At 40.4% G+C, this 17,614-nt stretch overlaps 2 protein-coding genes across 8 annotated transcripts in view; both read right to left on the reverse strand.

The window, feature by feature from the left end:
• The window catches only part of MLH3 (mutL homolog 3), a 28,386-nt gene extending 27,042 nt beyond the window's left edge, over positions 1-1,344 (reverse strand). For 4 of the 6 annotated variants that reach the window (XR_004620172.1, XM_011219060.3, XM_019794645.2 and 1 more), the window contains exon 1: positions 938-1,344. The gene's annotated coding sequence lies outside the window, so the exon portion shown is untranslated. The remainder of the gene's footprint in view (positions 1-937) is intronic. The other 2 variants (XM_034642386.1, XM_034642385.1) reach the window with 2 other exon arrangements.
• A 1,589-nt stretch (positions 1,345-2,933) lies between these two features.
• Positions 2,934-12,806, reverse strand: ACYP1 (acylphosphatase 1). 2 transcript variants are annotated; one of them, XM_011219061.3, is made up of 3 exons: positions 12,695-12,806; positions 12,180-12,277; positions 2,934-3,349 (listed from the first exon to the last, which is right to left on the reverse strand). In XM_011219061.3, the coding sequence occupies exons 2-3, from the start codon at positions 12,267-12,269 to the stop codon at positions 3,134-3,136; spliced, it is 306 nt and encodes a 101-aa protein (XP_011217363.1). In that variant the 5' UTR covers positions 12,270-12,277; positions 12,695-12,806; the 3' UTR covers positions 2,934-3,133. The 2 variants fall into 2 exon arrangements, with proteins under 2 accessions (XP_011217363.1, XP_019650221.1); XM_019794662.2 differs by having other exon boundaries at positions 12,642-12,773.
• Between the last annotated feature and the right edge of the window lie 4,808 nt (positions 12,807-17,614).

The raw sequence follows: 17,614 nt of genomic DNA on the forward strand, positions 1-17,614 counted from the left end.
AAAACAAAAACAAATTACAGCTTTGATCTCTAGGCAGATCACACAGCTCATGTTTGGTGCAATGGATTTAATATTCAAAGCAGCATTCACAATTTCATAATTTTCACTGCTCCTTTCTAAATCCCACATGCCCTAAAGTGAAATCATGATCACAATTGAAGTTGACCCGTAAGACAGTGTTCAAAATTCTAATCACTTCACAAAAAACAGATGTCTAAATTAAATTCAGCTAGAAATTCATGAAAAAAATGTCCAAGCTAGTTTCATAATATTTATACATTACACAATAACCATGGCTTTTAGTAAAAACTTATCATGAAGTGTTAAGACACAGGAAATTTAAAAAACCAAACTGTGTATCAAGAAGAAATGGGCATTAAGAGATTATTATTCATTATTATTGTTGGTTAAATGTTGCCTCAGAGGAAAGAGACTGGGAATGGAAAAGGGTAAGGCAGGAATTTCTTTTTCATTATCAACTTTTCTGTATCATTTGATTTTTAAATCTTGTTCACACATTACTGTAATAAAAAGTTTTCAGAAGGTCCCTGTATTAACAATCTTTTGGTATTTACAGATGGCTGCACACTACCTCCACAATAGTGATGGTCTGAGGCTGTCTGAACTTGATTTTACGTTTTCCTGTCAGGTATAAAAAATTAAGATTACAGTGCCACTAAAGGTCTCCTCCCTTCTTCATAGGTGAGAGAGCAGCAGGAGCTGGACCTCTCGCAGGGGGTAGGGCTAGTTTTTCCAACCCGGGAACACCAGAGCTATAATCGCAGATCTGATGTTTTTTAAGGTAACGAAATTTGCAGCCGGCAGCAAATGAGAGGTGAACATTTAATTGGTATTCTGACTGTTACCCAACTTAACGATTTCTTGATGACACCCCAGCCTTTTCCGGACCACAGTCAAATTCGGTCCGGGTCCCCACCTGCGAAAGCTCCGGCGGCGTGGGGGCGGGGGGAGGGCAGGACCGCCGGCGCAGGTCCCCCGCGCTCTGGCTCCACCCCGTCCCCTCCCCCAACTCGCAGGCCCAGCCCCGCCGCCCTGACGCACGAGGCCTTCGGCAGCCCAGGCGCAGCTGGCTCCCAAACACACCCGCGGCGGTCGTCAGGGCCTTTCCGCCGTTAGAAGGGCTCCCGGAACCATCCTTTCGACGCGTGCTTTCCCCCAAGTCACCTCTAACAGCTCTTCACCAACTCCCGGTTACCAACCGCCTCGGACGCGAGGCGCGTGCACGTTGGCCCGTGAAGCCCATGCACGCGCCACGAGCATGCGCTTCCGAGGTGACTCGCAGGGAACGCGCTTTCGTCGGTGACGCCCAACTGCGCACGCGCACCAGCTGTTCTCTGATTGGGAAACTAGGTGGAGGGGGCTCTTCTTGTTGGTACCCCGAATTCTCAATCCTTATTCCCCTCTAGCGTGGTGTGAAAAGCTGTTCCTAGCAATTTTCACTTTTTTTCTCGTTTTCCTTTCCCCCAACCTCCTTCGCGAGTCCTAGCAACCATTTAATTCAATATATCTTATTTGTGTTTTGTTAGATCTTTTCCCACTAGAATGTAAACTATTTGAAGGTAGGGATTTTATCTATTTTGTTTACTTTGCAGTGCCTGTCTTGTTAGGCACTCGATGGATGAATAAACCCACAGCCTTCCATCTTACGGTTATAGCATTTCATAGTTGGAAGAGACTGAGAAACTAGTCCGACCCTCTTAATTTACAGGTAAGGACACCAACACTCCTTTCATTTACTTTTTTGATGTGTTCCTAATGCCACCACAGCTCCTTTTCTAACTGAATGAGAACTGTGAGAATACTGTGAGAATAGGTGTTTGGGAAGTTATTAACCAATCCTCAGTTTTTGCTTTCTGTCTCATTTTCATTGAAACCTATTTTCAAAAATTGTAATTTACGACGAGCTTGCTAAATTCGGCAAACATTTGTTATATACCTGTTTAATGGCTGCCCGAGCCAAATTGGGAAACGTGAAGGGCTGATGAAGCAAAATCCTGATTATTGCTTGTAGGGCTACTGTAACAAAATACCAGGCTGAGTGCCTTAAACAATAGAAATTTATTTTGTCACAGTTCTGGAGGGTAGAAGTCTGAGGTCAAGATGTTGACAAGTTTCTTCTGAGACCTCTCTTCGTGGCTTGTAGATGGCTGTCTTCTCCCTCTGCCTTTACCTGTTCTTTCCTCTGTGCACATACATGTCTGTGTCCAATTTCTTTTTTTTTTAAGGACACTGGGGCATATTGGATTGGGACATTTAACCTTAATTACCACTGTAAAGGCTGTATCTCCAGATAGTCACATTGTGAGGTACTGAGTGTTAAGACTTCAGCATGTGAATTGGGGGTGGGCTGGGGTGTGTGATGTAATTTAGCCCATAACATAGCTTTATATGAAATCCTTGCCCAGGGGAAAGGAATGACAGCTGGAACTCCAGGAAAGTAAAAGTAATTAGTCCAAAATGTCATTTGAACAGCTAACAAATTGAAATTGTGGTATTTGTTATTATTAGGTGTACAATTTCCTGAAGAAAACTTCATGGAAACCATTTTAAAAAGTGATTTGGAGCACCTGGGTGGCTCAGTCGGTTCAGTGTCTGCCTTTGGCACAGGTCATGATCCCAGGGTCCTAGGATGAGTCCCACATCGGGCTCCTTGCTCAGCAGGGAGTCTGCTTCTCCCTTGCCCATTCCCCCTGCTTGTGTTCCCTCTCCCTCTGCCTGCCGCTCCCCCTCTTGTGCTCTCTCGCCCTGTCAAATAAATAAAATCTTTTAAAAAAGTGATTCAAAGTAACTGCTTTTTCTTTCAGCTCTTTTTAAATTACATCAAAATTCTCTTCCCTCAGATGTTTACTGAATAAATACCTCTTATTTTGCCCCAAAGAAGTTCAGAAAAGATAAAGACAGTACCCTATACAGAAGGTTCTAATGTATTTTTATTTATTTAGAATTGTGTAGTTTGTCATCTTTCTGTCATACATATAATATACAGTAATATTCAAATATCTGATACTAACATAAGTTACTGACAAATTCTAATGCTGAACACAGAGTAGTTCTATATTAACAACAAAAACAAAACCGGTGAGTTTATCTTAGAAAATTTAAATTCAGGCCATTATTTCACAATCTGGAAATCTGAGTAATCCAACTTTACGATGACTTTCTCATTCCTGAAGTTTGCTCTGTCGATGTGTGATTTGGGACTTCCTTTTGTCTCAAGCCATTCCTGCATATGACGCACTTTGGAGATGGGACCTTGCAATTGTCCTTGCACTGTGCCCTGGTCAGTGTTCTGGACCCAGCCAACCAATCCCAGCTTTTTACCCTCAGCCTAAGGGAAAGAAAAATGTAAGAGAGAAAAATCCAGTGAGATTGAACAAAACACTGAGACTACAATCTGTTGCCAGAATCTTGGCCTAGAATCAAGCCACTGAAACTAATTTGATGTTGTCTAGAACAGTCAAAACAGAACTACAGCAAGGACACTCTCTCTGACCTTAACATGAAGTGTTAGCCATTTGACTCCATTTGCTTCTTCTACCCTATAAAACCTAGGCACTAGAAATTGTCATTACATAGTCAGTTTGCTTAAGTACTAAAGACTTAAGTACTAAAGCAAATCAGATGCTTTTAAAATGATTCCCGAAGGCTGATTGTTGTTAGGATACTGGGCTGCATCCTGCTCATTTTCCCTTCTCCTAATCAAGAATCTAGTGGGTATATTAAGTAGAAAAAGCATGAAGTTATCTGATCCTTCTCTTTGTCTTCAGCCAGGACCACACCTAAACAAATCCAGATGAATGAGTGTCCATTGTATCTTTAAAGATCATTATTTCCTGGGCAACTCATTCCTTTGTTCTCACTTTAGAAAAATTGTCTAACCCAAGGTCTTTATGTGGCATCCAAAGCCCACTTTCTGTCCTCCTCCTAGAGGAGGAAAAAGCATGTCGTGGTCAGCCTCTGAACATCAAAGTTCCATGAGACCACATAACGATTAGGTTTTTACTTGACTTTATTTCTTCTGTCTAAATAATCACACCTTTAAAGTTGAATAAGTTTATGAAGACCATCTAATCATTGCAGTTGCTTTTCTCTTCGCCTTTCCAATGTCCTTTAAGTCATGAAACTGTGGAATGACTGAAAAATTGGGAAAGGTAGCAATGTTTAAAGGTAATTTTTTTAATTGGCAAGCAGAAATATGAGAAAAGTTATCATTTAAGTAACCTATCTAAATGGAAGGAATTGGGTTACAAAAGAAAACGGGAGTTACCATGACTGCATGCCCAAATGCCAGAGGAGTGACCTAGTAAATATGGGAAATTGCTGCATTTGGCCAAAGAAAATGTTATGCACAGCAAAACCATGTTTGATGAGAAACTAAAGTATCTATCAAATCAGTTATGTTCAAAGCAAAGACATGTTTGTATAATGAACAAAAGTGACTGCAGTCAAATAACAATTAAAGGGATACAAAGGAAATTAAGGAAGGAAGAAAAGTAGAAGATACCTACAGTGCGCATTAAGTGCCAAAGATGGGGGCATCAATAAAGGATGCAGAGAATGGATTTTAAGGAAGACTACATCCAATTCCCTTTGTATAACAATTGCTCTCCTCTGCTTCAAATTAAGAGATTTGGCTATTCCCAGCTCTTCAAAGTTACCTTATTTGGTAACTAGCTATAATAATGATTGTATTGAGTTTTGAGCAGGAGTTTATAAAGTCAAATAAATTTGTAAATTGCAATGTGATTTATCTGAACTTCTAAGAGTGAAAAAAGCACTCCCAAATTTGACTGGTGTTGAGAATGGGAATTTCCTGTAGGTTTGTGCATTTGATTCTGTTCTTATTTTTAAATGATAGCATAATGTTGCTGACTCATGCTCCATTTTGAATAATATCTATCTAAATAAGCAAATAGTGTTTGTTCCTACAAAAATTCCAAAAAGCTAATTCTTCCTCATAACCATATTCTGGAAAAATTATTTTAAGGAATATAATTACCAATGCCAGTTTCAATCTAAAAAGAAAGTCCCTTCAGATGAATAACCTAGACTTCCAATTTAGGAAACTAGAAAAAGATCAAGCCAAACTCAAAACCAGCAGAAAGATAAAAATAATAAAGATTAGAGTAGGAGTTAATAAAATAAAGATTAGGGGAAAAAAAGAGAAAAATCAATGAAACCAAAAGTTGGTTCTTTAAAAAGATCAACAAATTGCCAAAACTTTAGCTAGACCGATAAAGAAAAAAAGAGAGAAGCCTCAATTACTAAATTCAGTAATTAAAGAGGAGACAGTACCACCAACCTTACAAAATAAAAAGGATTATAGGGAAATGCCATAAACAATGGTAGAGAACTTAGAGAACAACAAATTAGAGAACTTAGATGAAAAGGGAAGATCCCTAAAAAAGACTCAAACTATTAAAACTGACTCAAGGATGCCTGGGTGGCTCAGTCGGTTAAGTGTCTGCCTTCAGCTCAGGTCATGATCCCAGGGTCCTGGGATCAAGTTCCACATCGGGCTCCTTGCTCAGTGGGTAGCTTGCTTCTCCCTCTGCCTCCTGCTTCCTCTGCTTGTGCACTCTCTCTGACAAATAAATAAATAAAATCTTAAAAAAATAAATAAATAAATAAAACTGACTCAAGAAGAAATAGGCAATCTTAAAAGACCTATGACAAGTAAAGAGATTGAATTAGTAATTTAAAACTTCCCACAAAGAAAAGCCCAGGACTAGATGACTTCACAGGTGAATTATACCAAATATTTAAAGAAGACTCTTATACCAATCCTTCATGAATGCTCCCAAAAAACAGAAGAAAACTCTTCCCAAATCATTCTATTAAGCCAGTATTACCCTCATATCAAAGCCAGGCAAAGACATCACAAGAAAAGAAAACTATAAACTAGTATCACTTGTGAATATTGCTGCAAAACTCAACAAAATATGAGAAAATCAAATCCAGCAACCTGTAAAAAGGATGGCATACCATGAAAAATTGGGATTTATCCTAGGAATGCAAGGTTGGTTCAACATAGAAAAGTCAAGACACCATAGTTAAAAAATCATATTAATTAAAACACAATATTAATAAACAAAACAATATAACAAACCATATTAATAAAACAGAAAACAGATGAAAATAGACGATCAACTCATAGATTGAACAAAAAAAACATTTGACAAACTCTAACACTCAAACTAGGAATGGAAGGGAACATACTCAACCTGATAAAAAAGGCACCTGTGAAAAACCCACAGCTAATATTATACCTAATGGTAAAATACTGAACACCTTCTCCCTATGATCAGGAACAAGACAAGTGGCTCTTGGCGCAACTGGGTGGCTCAGTTGGTTGAGTGTCTACCTTTGGATCAGGTCATGGTCCCAGCATCGGGCTCTCTGCTCAGCAGGGAGCCTGTTTCTCCCTCTCCCTCTGCCTGCCACTCTGCCTATACTGTGCTCGCTCTCTCTCTGTCAAATAAATAAATAAAATCTTTTAAAAAATTAAAAAAGACAAGTGGCTTTTGCCACATCTACTCAGTATTATACTGGAGGTTCTAGCCAGGGCAGGGAAAAAGAAATAAAAGGCATTCAAAGTAGAAAGGAAGAAGTAAAACTACCTTTACTCACAGATGACATATCTCATTTACAGAAAAATCTTAAGGGATAAACACAAACACACACCCAAATTAGGACTAATAAACAAGTTCACAAGATTGCAGGATACAAAATAAATATACAAAAATCAATTGTATTTCTATAAACTGGCAATGAACAATCAACAATTTCATTTATAAATAATATTGAACATAATAAATTTCTTAGGACTAAATTTAACAAAAGAAGTACGAGACATTTGGACAACTGTAAAATATTGTTGAAAGAAATTAAAGAAGATGTGAATAAATGGGAAGGCATCATATGTTCATGAATTGGAAGACGATATTGTTAAGATAACAATACTTCCTAAATTGATCTACAGATTTTAAGCAATCTCTATCAAAGCTGCCTTCTTTGCAGAAACTGACAAACTGATGGTAAAATTCTCATGGAAACATAAGGGACCCAGAATAGTTAAAAATAATCTTGAAAAGGAAGAACAACGTTGAAGGACTCACACAACCCAATCTCAAAATTTACTTCAAAGCTATGATAATTAACACAGCATGGTATTGGCATAGGTCAATGGGGGCGCCTGGGTGGCTCAGTAGGTTAAGGGACTGCCTTCGGCTCAGGTCATGATCCTGGAGTTTCCGGATCGAGTCCCACATCGGGCTCCCTGCTCAGTGGTGAGTCTGCTTCTCTCTCTGACCCTATCCCCTCTTGTGCTCTCGCTCTCTCTCTCTCAAATTCTCAAATAAATAAATAAAATCTTTGGAAAAAAAAAAAAGGATAGATCAATGGACTAGAACTGGAATCCAGAAATAAACCTTATATTTACAGCCAATTGATTTTTTACAAGGGTGCATGACAATTCAATGGGGAAAGTAATACTCTTTTTAACAAATGAGCCTGGGACAGCTGGATCTCCACATACAATAAAATCTACCCACCTCACACAACATAAAAAATTAACTCTAACTGGATAAAACATCTAAAGCTAAGAGCTTAAGTGATAAAACCCTTAGAAGAAACTATAGGCATAAACCTTCATAACCTTGGATTGGGCAAAGGTTCCTTAGATACAACACTAAAGCACAAGCAACAAAAGAAAAAATAAATTAGACTTCATCAGTATTAAAAACATTTGTGCTTCAAAGTTTTCATCAAGAAAGTAAAAACAAGGGGCACCTGGGTGGCTCAGTTCAGCTCAGGTCATGAGCTTCTCCTTCTCCCTCTCCCTCTGCTTGCTGCTCCCTCTGCTTGTGCTCTTTTTCAAATAAATAAATAAAATCTTTTAAAAAAAAGTAAAAAGAAAACCCGCAGAATAGGAGAAATATATGCAAATCATTTAAGTAATAAGGGACTAGTATCCTGGGTATATAAAAATCCTCACACTTCAACAATAAGAAGACATAACTCATAGCAAAGGATTAAATAGACATTTCTCCAAAAAATATATACTATATTTTCTTTCATGTGCCAATAAGTGCATGAAAAGATTATCCAACATCATTACCTATTAGGAGAGGGCAAACAAAACTACATACATACACCAAGTATATTACACACACTGGAATATTATTCAGCCTTGAAAAGGAAGGAAAATCAGACACATGCTAGTGAAATAAACCAGTCACAAAAGGACAAATACTGTATGATTTCACTTATATGAGGTACCTAGAGTAGTCAAATTCATAGAAACAGAAAGTAGAATTGTGATTACCAGGAGCTAGGTAGGGAAAGGGGGAATTAGGAGTTACTGTTTAATGGATACAAAGTTTCAGTTTTGCAAGACGATAGGGTTCTGTGGATGGTAGTGATGGTTCTTAAAGTCACTGAATTGTACACTTAAAAATGATTAAATAATAAATTTTTCCTTATGTATATTTTACCACAATTTTTTAAGAAAGTATTTTACACAGTTTCCAGATATTGGAGATTTTCTAGTTGTCTTTCCGTTATTGATTTGTAGCTTAGTTCCATTGTGGTCGGAGAACACACTTTGTATGACTTCAATCTTAAAATTCATTAATACCTTAAAATGAAATAAAACAGCAAAAAACCACAATGACATACCACTTCATACTCACTAGAATGGCTCTAATAAAAAAGATAGACAATAACAATTGTTGACAAGGATCTGGAGAAATTGAAATTCTCATACATTATTAGGGGGGTTATAAATGGTACAGCTGCTTTGGAAAATAGTTTGGTAGTTCCTCAAAAAGTTATACAGACTTACCAGGTGACCCAGAAATCTACTCTTAGGTATATATATATATACCCAAGGGAATTGAAAAAAATATTTACATAAAAACAAATACATAAATGTTCACAGCATCATTATTCATAATGGCCTGAAAGTGGAAGCAACCTAGATGTCCATTGATTGATGAATGGGTATATAAACTGTGGTATACCCATGTAGTGAAATATTATTCAGCCATAAAAAGGAACAAAGTACAGTAGCCCCTCTCCATCTGGGGTTTAACTTTCCATGGTTTCAGTTACCCTCAGTCAACCGCAGTTCAGAAGATGATCATCCTTCTGAAGTGTCATTAGAAGGTTGATAGTAGCCCAACGCTATGTCACAATGCCCTCATCATTCACCTCAGCTCATCTCAACACATAGGCATTTTATCATCTCACATCATCACAAGAAGGGTGAGTATTAGTACAATATTTTAGAGAAAGAAAGATCACATTTATATAACTTTTATTACAAAATACTATAATATTTCTTGTTTATTATTAGTTATTGTTGTTAATCTCTTACTGTACCTAATTTATAAATTAAAGTTTATCATTGGTAGGTCTGTATAGGAAAAAACACAGTACATATAGGGTTTGGTACTAACCACGGTTTCAGGCATCCAGTGGGAGTCCTGGAATGTATTACCTGCAGATAAGGGGACTACTACACTGATACATGCTGTGATATGGATAAACCTTGAACGCATTACGTTAAGTGAGAGAAGAAAAACACAAAAGACCACATATTGCATGATGCCATTTACATTAAATGTCCACAATAGGCAAGTCCATACAGACAGGAATGAAGTTAGTGATTGCCAGGGGTTGGGGGGGAGCGGTGGGATTTCTTTTTGGCATGATGAAAATGTTCTGGAATTAGTGCACAACTTTGTGAAAACCACTAAATTATACACTCTTTTATCTAAAAGGGTGAATTTTATGGGATGTCAATTAGATTCCAACTTTTAAAAAAGTTCCTTTGAGTATTTTCATCACTCATTCTAGTAATGAGTGATTGATGGGACTGAATTAAGAGGCCAGATGATAGCAACATATAGACTTGTCATGAAAGAAAACAACTGTTAAAATGAACACATGGTTAAATGACTATAAGTAGTAAAGAATAAGCTACAAGTCTAATTAAGAAGAAAAAGAGATGGCATTTTCTTTTTTCTTTTTTTTTTTTAAGATTTTATTTATCTATTTGACAGAGCAAGTGAGAGAGCACAAGCAGGGGGAACAGCAGGCAGAGGGAGAGGGAGAAGCAGACTCCCTGCTGAGCAGAGAGCCTGATGTGGAGCTCGATCCCAGGACCCTGGGATCATGACCTGAGCCGAAGGCAGACACTTAACTGACTGAGCCACCCAAGTGCCTGGAGATGGCATTTTTCTTGCAGTTTTCCAAATCAATATTTGTTGTCTGCATTCTTTTATTGTCTATCTGAACTGGGGGGTGCGGGGACAGGAGAGAAAGATGGGCTACACTACTGTCTGGTCCTTTTCCCTCAACAATTTTAATTAATCTTTGAATCTGTCACCCCCATTTACTAAGTCACAGGAATTTAGCCTCCATCATTGGTACCAAAGCTAACTGCAACATAGCTCTTGACTTTTCAGCAATTCTCTTTCAACAAGCACTTCATATATGAGTATGAAACAGGAGGAAATGATTTGCAAGTGATTGGAAAAAAGAGGTAATAACATGTAACATTCAAATTTCAAAGATTTCAGGATTGAATTTTATGTATCACAGTACCAGGGATGTGACACTTGGAAAGTTCTACAGTGTCTTTTTTTTTTTTTTTTTTAAGATTTTATTTACTTATTTGAGAGACAGTGAGAAAGAGAGAGCGTGGTGGGGGAGAGTCAGAGGGAGAAGCAGACTCCACACTGAGCAGGGAGCCCAATGCAGGACTTGATCCTGCGACTCCAGGATCATGACCTGAGCTGAAGGCAGTCGCTTCACCAACTGAGCCACCCAGGCGCCCTGAAAGTTCTGCAGTCTTAACTCATTATCTTTGGGGTTAGTCATACATTGTAAGGCAATAGCCTGCTATCCCCTTAACAGAGACAGAAGGGAAATTAAGATTGCAACTCCATGTACATGTTTCGGGAAGATTAGTGACATTAAGGCAGAGGTACAGGCTGTTAATGGTTTGTTCATCTGCACAATTACTCCATATTACTCTAACAGGAACACTAGACTCCATGTTCAGTGTTACCATTACTTACTCTGGAGTAGATGAAGTATTTTCATTAGAAAAACTTTAGCTTAAAGAGGTAACTCCTCTGGGGCGCCTGGGTGGCACAGCGGTTAAGCATCTGCCTTCCGCTCAGTGTGTTGATCCCGGCGTTGTGGGATCGAGCCCCACATCAGGCTCCTCCGCTGTGAGCCTGCTTCTTCCTCTCCCACTCCCCCTGCTTGTGTTCCCTCTCTCGCTGGCTGTCTCTCTCTCTGTCAAATAAATAAATAAAATCTTTAAAAAAAAAAAAAGAGGTAACTCTTCTTTCAGAGCCATAATAGGTAGGAAGGAATCAATGGGAGGGGGGATGGGGAAGTTTGAAGAAATGAAAGAGGTCTGAAGAAAATGCAGCAGCTACAGAGGAAGCAATTAANGTAACTCTTCTTTCAGAGCCATAATAGGTAGGAAGGAATCAATGGGGGGGGGATGGGGAAGTTTGAAGAAATGAAAGAGGTCTGAAGAAAATGCAGCAGCTACAGAGGAAGCAATTAATGTAAGTTTCATAAATATCTTGAGTTCATCTAAATGACATCTGATCGGGACGCCTGGGTGGCTCAGTTGGTTGAGCGTTCTGCCCTCGGCTCAGGTCATGGTCCCAGGGTCCTGGGATCCTGGTCGGGCTCTCTGCTCAGCAGGGAGTCTGCTTCTCCCTCTCCTTCTGGACCTCTCCCTCCCACACGTGCTCTCTCTCAAGTAAATAAATAAAATATTTAAATGCCGTCTGATCAACGTTAGCTTTCCTACAAGAATTGTGATCTGGGTGATGAGGCCACAACAGGGAGAACTGGGGAAGCCCTCAATTCCCCTTCGGAAGAGAGAAGCTCATTAATATGCGTCTAGGTACCACTGTCAGAAAAGAATGATAATAACAGCACATGATTCTGCCATTTACATTGTCTTTCATCCACTGCAAAGCATTTTCATTCCCATTGCTCTACAAACCACCACGCAGCTACCAAAAAGCCAGCTTCTCCCAATGCACATTTATTCGTCAGGAACACTGTCTCTTGTTCCCCTACACGTAACCTACGTATGTCCCCAAAGCCTGTAGGCCACTTACCTGAGTGTACTTGCGGAAAAACACCCCTTGGACCTTCCCAAAAATTTCATAATCCACTGATATCAGGGTGTCCCCTTCTGCCATGTTCATGCCCACACCTGTCAGAGACCAGAAAAGCAGAAAAGTAAAGGCTCGTTATCCTATTCCAGGACCCCAAATCCCGAGGAAAAAAGGGCCAGACCCACACTTCTCCATCTGTAACTACTGCGACCTCTCCCTCACATTATGGTCCTCCAACGCCAGAGCAAGCAAGCGGATATGTGCAAGCGGGTGTGCGAAGTAACAGGAAGACACCTGAGCCAAGGAGCTTCGGGTCGCAAGTACCCACAGAGGCCCCGTTTGGGGCAATTACCTGCTTAAACCAATTGCCTCCCTACTCATCCCATGTCGGGCTTCCTCTCCATCCCTTCCTCTTCCCAGGGACCCAGGTTCCATTGGCCACCAGAATCCCCTTCTACTAACATTTTAGGGGTATCAAACTATGGACACGCTACGGGGCGCTATCCGAGGCTTACCCTCCTCGTCCTCCTCTCGGGCGCCTGGGACTACACCGGCGACCAGCACGCCAACGGTTCCCACAGCCCGGTAACCTCGGCGCCCGGAAGCCCAGAGAACGGCTCCTCCTTCGCTGTCTCTCATGCCCATCACTTCCCCCGACCAATCAGATATGGCGCGCTCGGCCCAGAGCCCGCCCAGAGGGTGGGATTTTTAAGGCGGTTGTCTGAGAGAAGTACCAAGCCCCGGGTTGGGGATCTGTCCAGCTCTGATTCTACAGACCCGGGCCTCACCCCATCTCTGTTACTAAGCACATTTTTTTCTCATTTTTTTCGTGGGGAGAAAGGCGTAGATGAAGAAGGACTTGAAATAAATTCAATCACTCAATAAATATTTACTTAAATCCTTCTGTATGCCAGGCACAGTTCTAGGTGGTTGACCTACCTTACTGGACAAAAAGGATCACTGGCCTGGAGGAACTTAAATTCTGGAGATGGGAGATAGACCGTAAACATTAAATACATAAATAAATAAATGGAATAGGACACATACAGGCATATCTTGTCTTACTGCAGTTTACTGCACTTCACAGATACATTCTTTACAAATTGAAGGTTTGTAAACCTGCATTGATTAAGTCTAACCGCCATTTTTTCCCATAGCATTTGCTCATTTTGAGTCTCTGAGTTGCACTTGGGTAATTCTCACAGTATTTCCAACTTTTTCATCATTATTATATTTGTTATGGTGAAAATGGTCAGATTGCAACTCACTGAATGCTCAGATGATAGGTTAGCCTTTTTTTAACAAAGTATTTTTAAATTAAGTTATGCACATTTATATATATATATAAAGGTATGTACTTTTTAAAGACATAATACAAATGCATACTTAACAGACTACAATATAGTGCATGGGGAAACCAGTGCATATAAAAGTTATGTTTCTATTTGACTCACTTTATTGCAATATTCACTTTATTGCAGTAATTGGAACAGACCCACAATGTGTCTGAGGTAGGCCTGCACCTTTCTGCCCTGACTTTTTCTTTCAGTTCTCCTCAAATTTGGGGCCATGCCCCAGTCTAGAATTGGTAGCAAGGGAGAAAAGTGAATAGGAGGTCCCAGAGAAGTTATTCCTCCTTCTATGTTTCTGGAAGTTGCCCTACCTTACTAAGAAAACTCTAAATAATGCTTATCTAAATCAATCGATCACAAGCACATGCAAAATAACCCATGGCTCCAGAGTCACAATTGAATCAATCAATCGAAGCCAAATGACCAAAATGCATGAATTTCTTTTGAGAAAACGGAATTGTCAAAGGAGTTGTGGCTGATGATTTTTAAAAGTACAGTCACTCTGCAGGCATTTGAATTCAGCTACTCTTATGACGAAGAATGTATGAAGGAGGGGCGCCTGGGTGGCATAGAGGTTAAGCGTCTGCCTTCGGCTCAGGGCGTGGTCCCGGCATTGTGGGATCGAGCCCCACATCAGGCTCTTCTGCTATGGGCCTGCTTCTTCCTCTCCCACTCCCCCTGCTTGTGTTCCCTCTTTCGATGGCTGTCTCTATTTCTGTCGAATAAATAAATAAAATCTTTAAAAAAAAAAGAATGTATGAAGGAAAACTGTAGTATTTATTGTTCTTCTCTGGATTGCTTGTATACATCACATCCCTTCATAACATAAGACTTCATATGTGAATACTCCAGGGGGACAGACTTCGTGAGGTGAGATGGATTTGCAATGGAAGCCATAAAGATTAATCATTTCACTTGTTCCCCCACTGAAAAGTGAGGATCCAGGTCCTGAAGAATCAGTGCTGGAGTGGGGGTGGAGGGGGTGGGAAGTTGGACTGAATGTTATGCTTGGCCATATTTGAAAAGAATGGCTAAACAGAGTGCCTGGCTGATGTTATTTCTTTTTCCAAAATTCATTTTTTTTAAAGATTTTTTTTATTTGAGAGAGAAAGTGAGAGAGAGAGAGAGAGAGAGAGAGCATGAGCAGGGGGAGGGGTAAAGGGAGAGAGGGAAGCAGACTCCCCACTGAGCAGGGAGCCTGATGCAGGACTCGAAGCCAGGACCCTGGGATCATGACCTGAGCCAAAGGCAGATGCTTAACTGACAGAGCCACCCAGGAGCCCTCTCTAAAATTCATTTTATTTATTTATTTTTAAAATTTTTTAAGAGAGGGAGGTGGGCAGAAGGAGAGAGTGAATCTTAAGCAGGCTCCATGCCCTGCACAGAGCCTGAAAAGGCGCCGATCTCACAACCCCAAGATCCTGACCTGAGCTGAAATCAAGAGTCCCTTATCTCTATTTTAAAGATTTATTTCAGAGAGAGAGCACTAGCAGGAGGGGCAAAGGGAGAGGGAGAGAGAATCTGAAGCAGGCTCCATCTCATGACCCTGAGATCATGACCTGAGCTGAAACCAAGAGTCAGACACCCATCTGACTGCACCACCCAGGTGCCCCTAAGATTCATTTTGAAAAAAACGAGTTTCTTGATAGAATTAAAAAAAAAAAACAACTATTGTCTACATCATTTGGGATACTGTAGGCTATACAAAAATGAATGATATAATCTTTGTCCTCAAAGAGTTTTTTTATTTAGTATAAGGGACAAATATGCATGCACATAATGATAATAAAATGCACATGTTAGTGAATTCCATGAACATCAAGAGCTCACCATGACTCAGCCCTGTCCTACAACAAGAACTCAAAATACTTGAAAGCACAAAGGAGCAAAAAGATTCATTCTGACTGAGAAGATTGGGAAAGTGTTCTTGGAGGAAGCAGCACATTATCCAGGTTACACAACCACAACCAGTAAGTGATGGAGCTGGGATTTATTTCCAGGCAGTCTGCATACAGAACCCACTCCCATAAATGTTACGCTCCACCACCTCCCAGTGCATGGAGCTTGGGGCAAGGTAATACACTGAGATAAGAAAGTGAAAGAAAAGAAAAGAAAAGAAAAGAAAAGAAAAGAAAAGAAAAGAAAAGAAAAGAAAAAAAGAAAGAGAAGAGAAGAGAAGAGAAGAGAAGAAAAGAAAAGAAAAAAAGAAAAGAAAAGAAAAGAAAAGAAAAGAAAAGAAAAGAAAAGAAAAGAAAAGAAAAGAAAAGAAAAAAGGTTGGGGCACCTGGGTGGCTCAGTCATTAAGCATCTGCCTTCGGCTCAGGGCGTGATCCCAGGGTCCTGGGATCAAGCCCCGCATCGGGCTCCCTGCTCCACTGGGAGCCTGCTTCTTCCTCTCCCGCTTCCCCTGCTTGTGGTCCCTTTCTCACTGGCTCTCTCTCTCTGTCAAATAAATTAATTAATTAATTTAAAAAAAAAGAAAGGAGGAAAGAAGGAAGGAAGGAAGGAGGGAGGGAGGGAGGAAGGAAGGAAGGAAGGAAGGGAGGGAGGAAGGAAGGAAGGAAGAGAGAAGAAATGCAAGTCGTAGGTGTGGCTAGACCAGGGTTTCTCAAACCTCGCTGCACATTAGGACACTGGGGGAAGCTTTTAAAAATACTAATACCCAGGTCTCACCCCCAGAAATTGCTTTCCAGGGAGTCCCAAAGCTCAGCTAGGGCTGATATCCACTGGGCTAGACTCTGGGGAGGCAGGGCTGGAAAGGTAGGCTGGACCTAACCTGGCAGACTGAAATACCATGGTAAATTATGTGTTCCAACTTGAAAGGTAAAAGTAAAGAAGGTATAGGTAAAAAAGAAGCCACTGGGTAGGAGAATGATGGGGTCAGGGGTTTTTAAGATAATTACTCTGGCAGCAGCTTAAAAAATGAGCTTGGGGAGCAGATGTTGAAGGCAAGAATAGCAGTTAGGAGAGTGATGCTGTCCTAAAAGAAAAGTGAAGACGAACTCACCAAGGGCAGTAGAAATGCAAAGGAACAGTCATATACGAGACATTGCAAAGTACATTAAACAGAGCCTGCTGACTAATGAGACAGAAGGGGTGACAGAGGGAGGAGTGCAAAATGACTGATGCTTTCAGCACAAAAGAGAACACTGGACAAGGGGCACCTGGGTGGCTTAGTTGGTTGGGCAGGGGGAGTCTGTTTCTCCCTCTGCCTCTGCCCCTCTGCCCACCTGTGCTCTTTCTCTCTCTCTCTCTCAAATAAATAAATAAATACCTTTAAAAAAAAGAGAGAGAGAACACTGGACATGTAGATGGGGAAATGGGGAGATGATCGTGAGTTTGTTTTCTGTCATATTGAGTTTGAGGTTCCTGAGGAACATTCATGTGGAAGTGCTAAATGGGCAGCTAGAAATTTGAGTCTGTAACTAAGGAGAGAGCCCTAAGCTGAGTATCATTTAAACATAGGAGAGACCTGAAACTTCAGCATTTGGTTGAAATCATTAAGGAAGAGAATGTCTGGGACTGTGTATATGAGAAGTAAGAGGGCTTTGGAGAACACCTAAATTTGGTGGGCAGGTGAGGAAAAGACATAATGCCCAAGACCTGGAAGAAGATGGAAGAAGATGGAGCAAAAACATGGAAGAAGATGGATCAAAAACATGAAAGAAGAAACCAAGAAGGCACAGGAGCAAGTGAGTTAAGAGTTCCAAGGGAGTGAAAAATCAATGATGGCAAATGAGTTCCCTAAAGAAATAGCAGCTTTTGTCTTTGGCCATGGGGAGGTCACCAACAGCCCGGCAGTTAAATAAAATGGAAAAGGTGGAAGCCAGACCACAGTGACTGGACACTGAGGAACAGATGAGAGAATGGGGACCGCAAATGCACAGCTGTCTATTAAGAAGGCTTGTAGAGAAGAGGAGAAATAAATGGGACCCTAAGATGAGAGGCAGCAGGTCATGGGAACTAAGTTTGTTTTGCAGGGGAAAGTTAAACATATTTTAAAACCAAAGAGAAGGCGTGTGTGGTTAGATACAACTTGACATGAACAAGATGGAGGGATAGAGAGATGGAGACAGGGGCACC

Source organism: Ailuropoda melanoleuca, chromosome 14 (genome assembly GCF_002007445.2).
Source record: "Ailuropoda melanoleuca isolate Jingjing chromosome 14, ASM200744v2, whole genome shotgun sequence".
In the NCBI taxonomy this organism is placed as follows: domain Eukaryota; kingdom Metazoa; phylum Chordata; class Mammalia; order Carnivora; family Ursidae; genus Ailuropoda; species Ailuropoda melanoleuca.